General features: G+C 33.2%; 2 protein-coding genes across 2 annotated transcripts; one reads left to right on the top strand and one right to left on the bottom strand.

Moving 5' to 3' along the window:
* The first annotated feature begins 4,620 nt into the window (after positions 1 to 4,620).
* On the top strand, positions 4,621 to 8,000 carry LOC131642906 (vesicle-associated membrane protein 722-like). Its single transcript, XM_058913069.1, has 5 exons — positions 4,621 to 5,077; positions 6,087 to 6,225; positions 6,311 to 6,431; positions 6,663 to 6,725; positions 7,493 to 8,000. The coding sequence occupies exons 1-5, from the start codon at positions 4,888 to 4,890 to the stop codon at positions 7,640 to 7,642; spliced, it is 663 nt and encodes a 220-aa protein (XP_058769052.1). The 5' UTR covers positions 4,621 to 4,887; the 3' UTR covers positions 7,643 to 8,000.
* Positions 8,001 to 10,531: 2,531 nt separating this feature from the next.
* LOC131642905 (pantoate--beta-alanine ligase-like) lies at positions 10,532 to 12,990 on the bottom strand. Its single transcript, XM_058913068.1, has 4 exons — positions 12,268 to 12,990; positions 11,228 to 11,341; positions 11,005 to 11,136; positions 10,532 to 10,885 (listed from the first exon to the last, which is right to left on the bottom strand). Exons 1-4 carry the CDS (start codon positions 12,838 to 12,840, stop codon positions 10,769 to 10,771), a joined length of 936 nt encoding a protein of 311 aa, XP_058769051.1. The 5' UTR covers positions 12,841 to 12,990; the 3' UTR covers positions 10,532 to 10,768.
* Positions 12,991 to 15,662: the final 2,672 nt, after the last annotated feature.

Here is a 15,662-nt window from a genome sequence, read left to right as displayed (position 1 = left end):
TATTATAGTTTGGAAGACTAGCGGTTGTTTACCGGAAATCACCGTAAACAGTCTTGTAAGCATGTACATGGCGAATCCTGGAAAGGCTCACTAGCAAGCATTGAAGTGGATTTTAAGGTACATAAATGGGTCTCTGAACAGGGTCCTAATTTATGGTGGAGCCTTGGGTGAAGATAGTAGAGCAGTCATCGAAGGATATGTCGATTCTGATTATGCAGGTTGTATGGATTCCAGAAAATCTATTTTTGGATATATTTTCACTATGTTTGGCACTGCAATTAGTTGGAAAGCAACACTTCAGAAGGTTGTTGCTCTATCAACCACTAAAGCGAAGTATATTGCCCAAACTGAAGTTGTGAAAGAAGCATTGTGGCTTGAAGGTTTTTCCAAGGAGCTGAAACTTCAAGGTCGAGGTATCACTATTAAATGTGATAGTCAAAATGCAATACACCTGACGAAGAATTCAGCCTATCATGAGCGAACTAAACACATTGATGTGAGGCTGCATTTCGTCAGAGGAGTAATCGAGTGTGGAGAAGTCCAAGTGCTGAAGGTTTCGACTGAAGACAATGTTGCTGATATGATCACCAAGACATTGTCGAGTTGCAAGTTTTTCCACTGTATGCAGTTGATAAAGCTGCATGAAGAAAGCTAGTTTGTTCCCTTGATGTTGTAGAGTTAGATCCAAGATGGAGATTTGTTAGATATTGGATCGAACTCTAGTATGGTTGAAGGGCAGCTTCTTGGTTCGACAGGATTAAGCATGAAGTCAAAGGCTGTTCACATGCTGATGTCGAAGATGCTAGGGTTGTTAGCATGTTAAATTAGGTTTTAGTGTTTAAACCCTAATTTGTTAAGTTGGCTTGTTTATTAAGTTAGCTTGTGTAATGGGCCTTTTGGAAAAATCCCATTAGTTAGTATGTTAGGTTTTATTATAAATAGCATATTAGTCTCTCATCATTGCTAAGCTGCAAATCCTAATTTAGGGTGAGAGAGGTTATTTGTTATTCTTGTAAACTTGTAATCTTGTTTTAAGAGAAAGTAAAAGAATAGCAATTATAACCAATTCTTGTGTTCTTCTTATCTTCCCTAATTCCTATTATATTTTGTTCTTGACATCGTTTTTCACAACAGAGGTATTTCCAAATACTCGACATCGATTTTGTCTTTGGCAGATACTTAGAAAGGTGCCTGAGAAGCTTAGGCACTTATTAAGAAAAAATGATGACTTCATGAGATATCTCAACTCATGCATTTACAAGTCTTGGTCAAAGCAGGAATTTGAAGATAAATGGCAAGAAATGATGGAAATGTTCCAACTACGTGTGGATGCTTGGATTGAATCTTTATATGATGAGCGTGAACATTGGGTTCCCGTTTACATGAATGATACATTTTTTGGTGGTATGTCAACAACTCAGAGATCAGAAATCATTATTTCATTTTTTTGACAAATATGTCTGTAAGAAAACTACCTTAAAAGAATTTGTTGAAAAATACAAAGTTGCTTTGACGGATAGAGAAAAGGCGGAAAAACTTGCTGACTTTAATACTTGGCACAAGCAACCTATTCTTAAAACTCCTTCACGTTTTGAAAAGAAAATGTCAGTGATTTACACACATGAAGTTTTTAAGAGATTTCAAGTTGAAGTTTTTGGATTATCAGGCACTCTTGTTTTGAAAGAGCATAAAGATGATCAAATTACTACATTTAAAATCTTGGACTTTGAGACAAATGAGGAGTTTAATGTAGAATGGAATGCATCAAAAGAGGAAATATCTTGCTTATGTCGCTCATTTGAGTTTAATGGATATTTATGTAGACATTCATTGATGGCACTTTTAGTTGCTGGTGTCTTTGCTGTTCCATCATACTACATATTGAGAAGATGGACCAAAGATGTTAGAAGTAACCATAATAGGAGAAAAATAGATGAAGATGTTGGTTCAGATAAAGAGAGATTTGATCGTTTATATGAAAAGGCTGTTGAATTTATTCATGAAGGGTCATTAAGTAATGAGAGTTACAATTTTGCTTGTAAGATTTTTGAGGAGACCTTACCCTAATGTGCAACTATTAATAAATCTTTGAAGATCAACAAAGAAAATGTTAGAAAGAATGTTTTACCTTTGAAGTCACTACTTGATCCTCAAGTATAAAAAACTAAAGGGGCTCCAAAAAGAATGAATAGTGGAATCGAAAAAGGTTGTAAAAGAAAATCTAATATTAAATTGAATAAGGTTAGAAATTCTTGATTTCTATACACACTGGTTTTATTCATTCTCTGTAATGCATTTGTTGTAAATTGTTTAGTAGTTACATTTTGAACCTTTATATAATTCTCTTTCATTTTTTTTATTTTTATAGGATTGTTACTTCTAAGACATGATGATTTTAAATGCAAGATGGGTTTGTCTAATGATGTTGGCATTATCATCACAGGGAATATCAATTTGAGTTACGAATTTTGTTATGTAAAAGTTATATATTTTTGTGATTTTGGATTTTATGATGTAAAAGTTACAAATTTTAGTGATGTTGAATTTTGTGATGTTAAAGTTACAAATTTTGTTGGACGTATTTGAGTGTCAATTTTGTTGCTAATTCGGTACTTTTAATTATCAAACAAGTTGGGTATTACTCTATTGTTTAATTATATGATATTTTGTGGATTCAAGTTGAGCAAACTGTGAATGAAGAGTGAATTCGTTAAGTCCTAAGTTCTTCTAAGTTGTTGAAATCAATGATTGGATTTCTGTTACACTGTCACATATAGGTGTTCATAGATGAAATAGATGCATAAAGCTGATTGAATTTCTATTGCAGTGGTAATCTTACTACAACAAATATAAGATCAATTGTGGTTATAGTAGAATTTTGATTGTGATTATAGCATAATCTTATTTTTAGGATTGTAATTATAGAAGAATTATAATTGTGATTGCAGCCTACCAATTTTAATTGTGATTACATAGTGGAGACAACACCAATAAAATCACTAGTTGAAAAGACACATGGAAATTGATACATTTGTATTGCTTTTAATGATCTAACCAATCCTCATAAACAATATCTTTCACTTACAATAATAAGAAGAAGATGAAAAAAAACTTATTTGTAAAATTGAAATCTCTAATTGATTATTTTAAAATTGATTACACCTCCACACCACATAACAATTTCAAATTTCAATTAAACAATCTACAACAACAAAGAACAGATGTCAGCATAAAGAATATGGCTAGGAGGAGAGTCGGGGTCGGAGATGCAGAGAAGAGATTGTGACACATAAGTCGGAAAAACAAAATCAATCACAAATCAATCTATTTCTCTTGCAACAAAACCATTTCTCTTGAAACAATACCACATCCACTCTAAACCTCACCATTAGGGATGGGAATAGGCCACGCCGACTAACACGGGCCTACGGTCCAGCCTACATAGGCATAGGCCAGGTCAGGCTTTTTATGTAAATAGAATAGGTCCAAACTTTTTTATAAGCCTATTTAGTTAAAAAAGGCTAGGTCACAGGCCATATAAAAAGTATTTTAAGCCTATGAGTATGGCCTATTTAAATAAATATGAATAATTTTATTATTGTTATATTGTATTTTGTACTTTGAATTAAAATATAAAGATAAATCTTAGTTATTTTGAAGAAATTATGAAAATAAGATGAAAAAAAATCTTATGAACAATGTCATAAGTTGCTTCCATAAGTTCTTTCAAACAAATAGTATCACAAAATTTATGCTACTAGGTAAACTCAAATAAGTCAATGCAAACAAACATCTAATCTCGCTGATCTTTTAATAGACCCAGGCCCAAAAAACAAGCCTACGATAGGCTACAAGCCAGACTTAGGCTTCAAATTTTTTAGTAGGCCATACTCAGGCTTGACAAAACCTAATTCGGCCCAGCGTATTCCCACCCCTACTCGCCATGGAAGAACACTCAGGAGCAACATGAACCTTCTAAAAAAATTTCTATCGACACCACTGTTGCTGGCGTCGCTTTTCAAGTTCCCTTCATCTCTGAGCTAGATAATAAATTTCTATGACTAATATACATATCCTCAAATATGTTTCCCACAAATTTTAAAATAAAGTGAGTTGTATAAAGAGAAGAAGTCAGAGCCACATCTATGGAGATTGGAAATACGACAAGAAGAAGAAGAGTATTAGTTTTTTTTAACTTTTACTACAATTTTTAAATAATCTATTATATCGGTAACAGATGACTCAATAAAAATAAATGAATGATATGTCTAAATATTATTGGTGTGTGATAGAAGACTATGTTAAAATGTTTGACCCTACCATTTCTTTTGTTTTAAAATATGCTATTCGACTAAAATTCACGGGTATAAATTTGTTTATCTAACATTTAATTGGGTGAAGTGTAAAATCATTTTTAGTGTGTAAAGGAGGTAGGAAACAACTAGACACAACCAATAAATGAAAACTTTCAATGAATTTCACCAACAAAAAAACAATTTGAATTTGAATTGCACGAATCGAATACAGCGTACAGCGTGTCATTTACGTAAATAGCCAATAAACACAATGGCACTTTAAGTTTAATCCCATTCACATTCACCTTTTCTTCCATTTCACGCTTGCTTCGCATCTAAGCCAGCACAAAACACATTCACACACACACACACTTCATTTCATTTATTTCCTCTTTCTCTTTTCCCAAACGCTTTCTGTTACTACAAACAGAAAAACGAACCCTCCTCATTCATTTCTCTCCACACTTTCTCTCTCTAAAACCGTATCATCCTTCACTCTTTCTCTCTCTACAACCGACATTGCCATTTTCTTCATCTTCTTCTCTGAATCGATCTCGTGATATTTTCTTAATCTGCGATTGTAGTTCCGACGATGGGACAACAATCGTTGATCTACAGCTTCGTCGCTCGCGGCACCGTTATCATCGCGGAATACACTGAGTTCACCGGTAACTTCACCGGCGTGGCGGCGCAGTGTCTCCAGAAACTACCGTCCTCAAACAACAAGTTCACTTACAACTGCGATGGACATACGTTTAACTACCTCGTTGATAGTGGACTCAGTAACTCTTTTAACTCTTCTTAAACTTTTCGTTTCGTTGATCTGTATTCATTTTATGATTTTGATGTTTCTATTTTGCGATTTGAATATAGGTTAGTTTTTATTCTTTGATCTGCGAACAGTAGAATGTTGAGAAAAAGGTTAACGGAAATGGAGTTTTGCGTTCCGATTGCGTTGATTTGATTTTGTTATGTTAACTCTGATCGATTGTATTTGATTCTCATTGTTGAAATCTTCTAATGGTTTTATTGTCAGAATATGACAAAAAAAAGTGTAATAGGAAACAATAAATCTGTGTGACTGAGATTTGAGTCGATTACATTGTTGATCTAATATGCGAATCTCTAGACACAACAGTGATATTAATTTAAAATGATAGAAGCAAAAGTGATTGAATATAACTACATGTCATTGTTGAGCTTCGTATACGTCTTCAATTCGAAGATTCGTGCTACATAAGTTGTATTTGGTGTAGCTCAGGGTTTTTAATAACTGTCGCGGTCGCGTAAAAGTTTTCGCGATATCGGTTGGAACATGTGTTGCGAAACTGATTGCAGTGGTTGTTGTGTAAATTAACCACAATTATCATAAAAACGGTGAATAATAGTGGAATACTGTTTTGTCGCGGCCGTTTTTGCAGTAACATATTGTTTTTTAAAACCTTGGTGTTGTTGTTCTATTACTTGTTAACTTAAAGGGGAACATTTAAAATTTTGTTGATAGATGAAAGATCAAGGGAAAATTTCTTTTTATAGCTATATAGAATGAAAGTTGAGGGAGAAAGAAACTATTTGGTTGTTCAGAGATTTTACGGAAACAATTTGGTTGTTCAGAGATTTTACAATACCGAATGTAAATGATAAATTAAAAAATTAAATCTGGTTTTATTGTTAAAAACTTGATTGTTTTTTAGTTTTGTTTTCTTTTGGTGATGTTTTGCTTTCTGTTTTCTATTGAAATTTAAATAATTATGAGTTTGGAACTGACTTTAAGTCGGTTGAATGTTGTAGCTTACTGTGTTGTTGCTGTTGAGTCTGCTGGACGGCAGACTCCAATTGCTTTCCTTGAACGCATCAAGGAGGAATTTACCAAGAAATATGCTGGAAAAGCTGAAAATGCGGCTGCGAAGAGTCTGAATAGAGAGTTTGGGTATATTCATATCCTGCAATTTGTCAATGCTAATTTATTATAATGACATTCATTTATTGTGAAATATTTGTTGCTCATGGTGTAGGCCTAAGTTAAAGGAACAGATGCAGTACTGTGTTGATCACCCAGAGGAGATTAACAAGCTTTCTAAAGTGAAAGCTCAGGTTTCAGAAGTTAAAGGAGTTATGATGGAAAATATTGAGAAGGTGAAACACTTAAATCCTTATCATATTTTCCCTCCTCTGTTTTCAGGCATATATGCAAATACACTTTGTCTTTTTGCTGTGGGTGGGATGAAAATGTTTTCAGAAGCTTAACTTTCTCATGATTATAGTTATTGTTGTTTCCATTATTTTTTATCAAGTGGTCATATTTAAAGCAGTTTAATCTGTTGAGTTTGACATATGGAATTTTTTAACATTTATTCATTTTGGCAGGTTCTGGACCGTGGGGAGAAAATTGAGCTTTTAGTTGACAAGACAGAGAACCTTCGCTCTCAGGTCTGTTGGTTACTATAGTTTCATTTTGCATATTAATAAACTATTAAGTAGCAATCTTATTAAAGTGCAAGGTAATAGATTGCTATATATGGTCCAAAATTGCCCCTGCCACCTTCCTTAGAACTCAGTGCTGAGTTTTAATGTTTTTAGCTGTCAAAAAGTATTGAAGTAACAGGCATCTACAATCTGAGGTTTGAATACTAAATTGCTGATATTCTATCCATATGATAAGTAATCTTCAATCATAATAGATGATTTTGGACAGATGCTATGAAGACCCAAATCTATACATGTATAGTAAATAGGCAACAAGATTTTCATAAGCAAACATTATATCTAATGATGAGTGTCTTAGCTACATGAAATACTGTAATAGGTATTCGATGCCACTTTTTAGTTTTACCTTATCACAACAAGGCATTAAGGTAAGTCTGATATGTGGTACACAATATTTTGATTAGTTGAGTACTAGTAACATTGGTAAAACAAATTTGCTGGAGTGCCCTTTGACATGCTTATGTTTGTAAATACAAATCATTAGTAAGGCAAGCCTGTCTACATCTAATAGTTACAGTTTCAAAGTTTCATTAAATTTTGTAAGATTGTGTAAAAGCTATAGTATGTTTCGGACATGGTATTGTTTTTCTTCGTTTTTTCACCTCCAAACAATGAATTTGGTTCACATTGTGCTTGCAGTGATCTGTCCTAATAGAAACAAATGTTCGTTATTTTTTTCTGCAACTCACTCTTCACATATGAATTTGCAGGCGCAAGATTTCAGGCAACAGGGAACCAAGATAAGGAGAAAGATGTGGTTCCAAAATATGAAGATAAAGCTAATAGTTCTTGGTATCGTAATTGCCATAATTCTCATTATTGTTCTTTCAGTCTGTGGTGGCTTCAACTGTTCTAAATGAGTAGTCTTTCCATTGTTGCTTCAACTGTGTCAAGCTATCTCCTCACTCGATGATAAGATTTTTGCTAGCTGATTATCATTGCCTCTACTATCCACGCAGTGCTTTTGGCTTTTGGGATTTACATTCTTCTTACATCTATTATAGTCATCAGTATTATATGACATTGCTTGTATAGTGTGCAATGCTTTATTAGCCTTCACTTCACCATTTTGTCTCCCATAGTATAGTGCTAATCTGTTCTTCTCATATAGTTTAGGTGGGAGTTTGTTTCAGCATTTTGTGTGAGGATTATGATGTTTTCTCTATTAGAAACCAGCCATTTCTTAATTAGTTTGATGTTGCCTATTTTTCTTTACAAGTCTATTAGAAACCAGCCATTTCTTAGTTAAGTTCCATATTCTCTGTTATGTGTGTTTTTACACTGACCATCTTCGGCAAGCGCTGCATTTTGATTTGTGATATTCTTAAAGCGGACAGTTTGGGTTTTAACTTTTAACTTTTGTTGAAAAAGTTGAACTGGCACGGTTCTAACATTTGAATGGAAACTAATTAGATTTTCTTTTTTAAATTTAAACACTGACTGATAAGGATTAATTAAATTTTAAGTATTGATGATTGGTGTCCATTTTATTTTAGTTATCTCTGCGTCTAGAAATAGGGGTCATGTTAATGTATGTGTACGGGAATGCCTATTCTGATATTCGGTACCATCCAAGTCAAAGCACTTCGCTCCAACATGCTTTTAAGAGACTAGTATGCCTATTCCAAATTTTGTCAGTCGGATTCATTCCAAGTCAAAGCACTTTACTCCTACACCTACTTGGCATCAACTAACCTTTGCCCATCATATATTGACCTACACCTACTTGGCATCAACCAACCTTTGCCCATCATACATTGAGCCCGAAGAGTTTTAGGAGGGAAAGGGTAAGCTCAAGCAAGAATCACAACAGCTTGCCATCATGAAGAAGATGGTGATCTTGTTTGGTCTGGCCTTGTGGTTGACGTAAATTAAGAGTGGGATACAAGTCTAGCATTGGTGATTTAGTCATAACTCATAAGTAATGGTCTTAAGGAGATTTACAAATGTGCGAGTCTAGCATTGGTGACTTAGTCATAACTCATAAGTAATGGTCTTAAGGAGATTTACAAATGCTCATACAAAAGGACTTTATTGTTAATGGTTGTTATAGCCGTTACACTCAAATAAAGAGACACGCCTTGTCCGGCATAAATGTGATAATGGTCAAGAGAGAATGGAAGGTCTGGGTATAAAAACTAGATAAGAATAGAAAAAATAAGAGGACAATTTACATAATACTGATGCTCTATTTATTTCGCAATTGGTAAGATTTCATACCGTGTATATTCTTTTAGTACAATATGTTTTGTACATAACTATTACGAGTGATTAAATCTTCATCTTTTAAGGTAATTTTGATATTATTTTTTGTCTTGATAAAAATATATTTTAAAAGTAAATGTACTCAGAAATTTGTAGTGTTTCTAATATTAAAATACAAACAATTTTTTTAAAGAGTTTTATAATTAGAGGGTGGATGGAGTAGGTGTGATCAAAACCAAACCAACCCAATAGAAAACCGCAAACCAAATTAAATCGAAACCACAAAAAACCGCATTTGGTTCGAATTAGTTTGGGTCATTTTTTAACAAAACCGCACGGTTTGGTTCGGTTTGCGATTTGTATTTCGTAAACCGAACCAAACCGAATCAAACCGCATTATGTTACAATCTAAATTTTACTTAACTCACATCCAACCAAAAATTAAACCTATTATACCTTAGCCTTATGATTACCAACAATTTTCTCATCCTTACACATATAATTTTAGTCTCGATCTTCTCAAATCTCTAATAACATTATCGCACCTTCTTTGCCACATACATCTTCCTCCTTCTTCTATAATCTCTACTCTCTTATATTCTTTCTTTTTCACCTTCTATTTTTATGTAAATATTCTGTATTTCAGTTTCGTTTTTATCGCACATTTTCTTCTCTAATCTCTCAACACTTTTTTTTTTCTTTTTCACCTTCACTAATCTTTTGTCTCTTATATTATTTTGTTTCATTATAATATTTTTTATATTGTTTTATGTTATTATTTTATGTTTAATATTCCATTTTTTTCTAATTTAATTTTTACATATTAAATGAAAAATTGTTGTCAAAATATGTCGAGTTTTATTGTTATTTGATAGTGTATGAATGTCTAAATATAAAATTATGTTGTCATCTATATATGCATTATGGCTCAATAAAATATTTGTAAAAAACTGAACCAACCGAACCGAACCAAACCGCATTAGTTTGGTTTGGTTCGGATTTTTTTTAAAAGCCAACCGAACCAAACCAAATCGCACGATTTTTTCTCTTGCGGTTCGGATGATTTTTTTCGTCAAAACCGCCCAAACCGCACCGCGAACACCATTTAGCTTGTCAAGTTTAAAAGCAAACAATTTTGTATCTACAAGCACAAAAAGTATTAAGATCGCTAGAATGTGAGTTTGCCACTAAAAAAGCACTCAAATAAGAAGTTGAATATAAACATCCATACATTTTAATATCATGAAGAATGCTTGATTGAAAAATATTAGTCAAAAATATCTGTTTAGCTTGATTATAGGTTTTGTCCAAATGATGACTCGAAGAATCCTTGATTTAAGAATGTTAGTGGGAGATATCTATTGAGATTGAATTTTTTACTTTTAATTAGAGTTGAGAGTTGATACCAACCTAGATATTATTGTTTATCCTCGAAGTCAATTTTGAGATAGGTGTCAAGGGGTAAAAAAAGAAGTGCTTATAATCATTATTACGGTGAAGAAGACTAAAAAATTGATTTGAACATACAACTAGGAAACAAAGAGTAGTACAAATTATTCAATCCATGTTTTGCAGTCACAAAACTTCAATCCACTCCTCCACTGTCATGAAGTTGTTATTTAGCATTTATTTGAATTCTGTATAGCAGCTCTCCTAGAATTTCTTGTGGCGGATAAATGCATCTCATGCATAGATTTTCGAAAAATATCCCTTATGTTTTGTACCCTATGAACTGTTAGAACTACTAACCAATAGCTATGTGACAAAGAAAGTTAGATTAATTATAAGTTGATTTCCATGTTGTCTATAAGCCTGACCTTCCCAAAAAATGCAGCAACACAGAACACAACAGGACTTTTGATCAACTCCACTTTCTCTAAACTCCGTTGATCAACAATCTGCACGAAAATGTATCAAGTTAGCACGTAGCATTGAAATATACCGTTATTTATTCGTAACCTTTCCTTTCCCTATTTGATTTCACTACAAAAATATTTGAAAAATATTAACATCTGACCTCAGCATAGTCGATTCTTCCACCAGCGTCAGTAATAGATTGGATGACTAAGTTCCTCAATTTCTCACATTGCACCTGACCATCTTCGGCGGCTAACTTGGCTCTTGATAATGATTTGTTTATAGATAGCGCCTGCAAAGGGATTTGAAAGCGTTACCTAGTTGTAGATAGAAGGTAAATAATACAAACAATGGATTAAGGCTTAGTAAAGCTGAAAATAAACCTTTTCCCTATCTTCAGATGAGAGATGTACGTTGCGCGAACTCATTGCTAGGCCGTCGTTTTCCCTTGTTATTTCACAACCTACCACTTTTATGGAAAAATCAAGATCGCGAACCTGCAAACAAGAATCAGTCAGTCTATTAAAACCAACATCCTACAACAATAATAGGTATAGCATTTAAGGAAAACCTTCGGTTACAAGTTACCCTTATATTCACCATTTTCCCTCTAATTTCCTAGTTCTTGAATCCTCTCTCCCTCTTCCAATTTATCTCCCGTCGGTCTATTATTCGTTTCATTCTTTGGCCCGTTTTCATTTTCCATCCCATCAGAGAAGCTTAAGGTACAGTGCATGATGGAGATGTTGTTTTTCAGTGATAACAGAAACACAAGAAACGGAGATAATATTGGTATGTTCAAATTCTGCTATGCTATAGCAGCATAGCACCGTTAGAGCGGCTATTTACCAACATTCGGTTAAGGAAATTTACAGCATAAACTTTCACTATCTAACAATTACCGACCTCACTTTCAGAAGCTTGATACTTAAGGGTATAACTAGCTGAAGTTCGAAGAATGAGTAAGACACAATGACATATCTTAAAAAGCATATTGAAATAAGTTGAAAACAGGTAAATAAACATCTGATAAGTTTTTTTTCTTAAGCATTCACAGATACTTTTACACAGTTCACTCAAGAAAACAACTTTTGATCACAGAATTCGGCCAATTATGCCTACGTCTCCTCTGATAATATAATAGCTTTGTAGTTTTCTATTATTCAACACATAGGGTTACAGGTAGGGCCGTGCCACAAGGGTTTCACTACACTCGCGAGGCTCGAGAGTCTGTCCACTTATTAATGAATAGTACTAGTCGTATTCAACACAGACAAAAAAACCCAAATAAGCAGGAAATAAGCTCTTCTAAATGCATCCTAAATATTTCTCAGTAATTTGAGAGAGGCAGAGAGCACTTGTTATGAGGACTAATTATGATAGGAAAATACTAAAGAAAGGAAAAAGTATGAAAAACAATTACCATTCTCTGAATAACTCTCCACTGCTGATAATCTTTCTTCCCAAACACAGCAACATCAGGCTCCACAATATTAAACAACTTAGCAACAATAGTAGCAACCCCTCTAAAGAAAACTGGCCTACTCACCCCACAAAGACCCTTCTCAAGTTTCTCAACTCTAACCCAACTCTCATGTCCCAAACCACTCTTCTCAATACAAGACACCACCCCATCACCACCACCACCACCACCACCCTCACCACCCTCACTCTCCCCATAATCATACAAGTCCTTAGGATTAAAAACAACATCAACTCCACCAGGAACAGACAAAAGCTTCTGAACATCACCTTCAAAATCAGAAGGGTAGGTAGAAAGATCTTCGTTAGGTGAAAACTGACCCGGGTTGACGTAGATTGATACTGCTACAACATTGGCGTGTTTGTGAGCTTCGGTGATGAGAGAAAGATGGCCTTGGTGAAGGTAACCCATGGTGGGAACGAAAGCAATGAGTTTGGATTGGGATCTCATTGACCTTGACCAGTTTCGCATCTGGGTTTTGTCTCTGATTATTAGAGGTTGTTTTTGAGACATTGGAATCAAAAGGGTTTAGTGGGTTGAGTTGTTGGTGATCGAAAATTGGTTTGTTTTTTTGTTTTTGTTTGGTACAACGTTGGTGATGGCGGAAGAACTCAAAAGGAATTGTCGGATATGTTGGTGTACGCACGCCTGTTTGTACTTCTGATTGTGAATGGAATGTATTCATTTTATAGGTTGATTTTTAAAATTATTTACTTAATTAGTATGTACAATTTTTTTATTTAAAATTAAACTAGTAATATATAATTGCCTAAATTACAGTTTTGGTCCCCCTATTTTGGTCAATTCACGAAATTAGTCCTCCTATTTATTTTTTAAACAGTTTTGGTCCCATGTCCATTTTTCGTCCAAAAAATGTTGATTTTTCAGTTTTTTTTGTATTCAGGGGATGCTTTCTGATCGAGAGAGAACGTAAAGAGCGTTTTTTTTTTGGAGAATGAAAGAGAAGAACGAACATGCTGGGAGAAATCGACGACGTTTAAAGAAGACGATTAAAGGAAGAAAACGTCGTCAATAATTAATATTTCTTATTTCAAGTCAATAAAAGTATGCTACATCTAAAAAACAGTACACAACAGTGTTTTTTGAATGAAAAATGGACATGGGGGACCAAAACTGTTTAAAAGATAAATATGGGGATGGCCAAAATAGGGGGACCAAAAGTGTAATTTAACCTACATAATTCTATAATTTCTCCTAAAAAATAACCATCTAAATAGCACTCTTATTATTTAAATAAAAAGTAAATATTAGTATGAATAAATAATAAATATAATAATAATAAATTATTAAAAAAACCTCATTCACCAAAACGGGTCCCATTTATTCATAAATAATTATTATTAATTTTAAAAATGACTAAAAAATAGGCCCCTAAATTTTATTTATTAAATATAAAAAATTAAATAAGAGAATATAAATTAATCAATATCAATACTCATTTATTCATTAAAAATTAATTAATTAAAAAATACTTAAAAAGAATACGTCCCACTAATTTCATTACTCAATACAAATTTTTTATTTCATCAAATAAAAAAAGAAAAATTAAATAGAACTCAAATGACAAACCTTCCGCTACTAATTAAAAAACCGGCTGAAATTACAAAATGATTATAACTCACAATCATATTATGGTAATAATCTCATAACTCATTTACTCATAAAATTCCTTTCTATAATTATCAAGACTAAGAAATCTTGTTCCATTCAATTTCTCAATTTTTTCTACTTTTGGCATCATTGCCAAATAAACATGGAAGATGGAGTGATACATAGAGTTCACCATAACTCTTTATCTTCAGTCATGTATCTGAAACAGCCTGTGTCAAAGAAGATACTAGTCTTTTTTAGCAAAAAACAAAACTTAAGGAAAACATCTTTCTTGAGCATTATCCCCTGTTTGGTCAATCTTTAGAATAAACATACATTTTGAGAACAAAGTGGTCTGATATGCATATCTTTTATCACAAAAGTGATATTTCTAGTTCAAGCCTCTGCCATTAGCTTGAAGATTTTGATGTTTGGTATGATATTGAGACATTTTGTTTGACATCATTGACTCAACTCTGCCTTTGAATAGAAACAGATTTATGTCACCTAAGATTTTCTTTGCTTGTTAAAGCCTTGAAAATCAAACCTTATCCCTTTTAGGTTTTCAATCTTGAAAAATTTCTCAACATACTGGAACCAATTGTTCACCATTCTCACAAACTTAATCATGATTTCAAGTTTGGAGTTCAAAGCGGTTACCACATCCTACAAGTTAAAGTTAGTATACAAACAATATTTCTTTATAACCTGTAATTGAGAAACAATTACCTTTTATTTTTCTCCTAGTTGGCATACTTATTCACTTGATTGTCATACCCCAAATTTTAACCCTAAGATCCCACCTCATTCACATTGAATCTAAAAGAGTGTGATCAGCATTATCATCATTTATAATCATTCATGCATCATTTACTAACCAAAATATACAAAAAGATTGTGTTTGTTTGTTGCTTGTTTCACAAGACAGGTAATTGACCAAAGAGCTCAGGCAAATTAGGGTTTTGAAGCTCACAAAGTGAGTCGAGCTTTCTCATATGCTCAAGTGATTTCCCTCATCGATATTCAATTCCAAGTGTGGTTCAATCCAAGATCAACAATTTTCACGTTCATCGGGTACACCAATTAGGGTTTTGACCTAATTCTCTAGAAAGTTGACTTTTGGTAAGCAAAGTCTTATGGCTCAAAACATGATTCAAAGATATCCAATGCCTCATTAAAATCCATTCATATCATTCATTTGGATAGAGGAGTTTAATTCAATTTATACTTAGAAGAATACAATTCAATTGGAAAAAGTCAACTATTCAAGATCAACTTTGACTTTTGAAAATTTGGTCAACCATGGACTTTTGAAGATCAAAATCATGAAAATATAATTATTGTAGTCATTTGATCAAGAAAAATCAAGAAATTAGAGGTTACTTGCAAAAAGGGAAAAAATGAAGAAATTGAAAATTTCACTAAGTCCAAAAAAAATACATGTTCAAATACCCAACTTTGGAAGCTCATAACTTCTTCATTAAGCAACCATTTTTTGTGTTCCAAAGGCTAAATTATAATCTACAACTTTGTCCTTTTGAAGGAACTTCCAAAAAGTGAAAGGATTTCAAGTTATGGATCAAACACAAATTGTGCCTATAAATAAAGGCCTTTGCCTCTTGAATCAAACACACAACAATTTTTAAATTCACTACCTCACTCAAAAACTTCATTTTTTTTACTTTGCACAAAGTTGCAAATTCCGAGTTTCTCTCAAGTTCTTT

This window comes from Vicia villosa, unplaced genomic scaffold, assembly GCF_029867415.1.
Source record: "Vicia villosa cultivar HV-30 ecotype Madison, WI unplaced genomic scaffold, Vvil1.0 ctg.006067F_1_1, whole genome shotgun sequence".
Classification (NCBI taxonomy): Eukaryota; Viridiplantae; Streptophyta; class Magnoliopsida; order Fabales; family Fabaceae; genus Vicia; species Vicia villosa.
Note: the sequence above shows the minus strand (reverse complement) of the source record. Positions and strands in the feature narration are given on the sequence as shown.

Bases quoted from the DNA above. Each gene is read 5' to 3' on its own strand.
- LOC131642906 (XM_058913069.1), top strand. From the start codon at position 4,888: ATGGGACAACAATCGTTGATCTACAGCTTCGTCGCTCGCGGCACCGTT. The intron at 5,078-6,086 runs GTAACTCTTTTA...TGAATGTTGTAG, and splicing joins CCTCGTTGATAGTGGACTCA to CTTACTGTGTTGTTGCTGTT. The intron at 6,226-6,310 runs GTATATTCATAT...CTCATGGTGTAG, and splicing joins AGTCTGAATAGAGAGTTTGG to GCCTAAGTTAAAGGAACAGA.
- LOC131642905 (XM_058913068.1), bottom strand. From the start codon at position 12,840: ATGTCTCAAAAACAACCTCTAATAATCAGAGACAAAACCCAGATGCGA. The intron at 11,342-12,267 runs GTAATTGTTTTT...TCTTGTTTGCAG, and splicing joins GGAGAGTTATTCAGAGAATG to GTTCGCGATCTTGATTTTTC. The intron at 11,137-11,227 runs GTTTATTTTCAG...ATCCCTTTGCAG, and splicing joins CATCTGAAGATAGGGAAAAG to GCGCTATCTATAAACAAATC.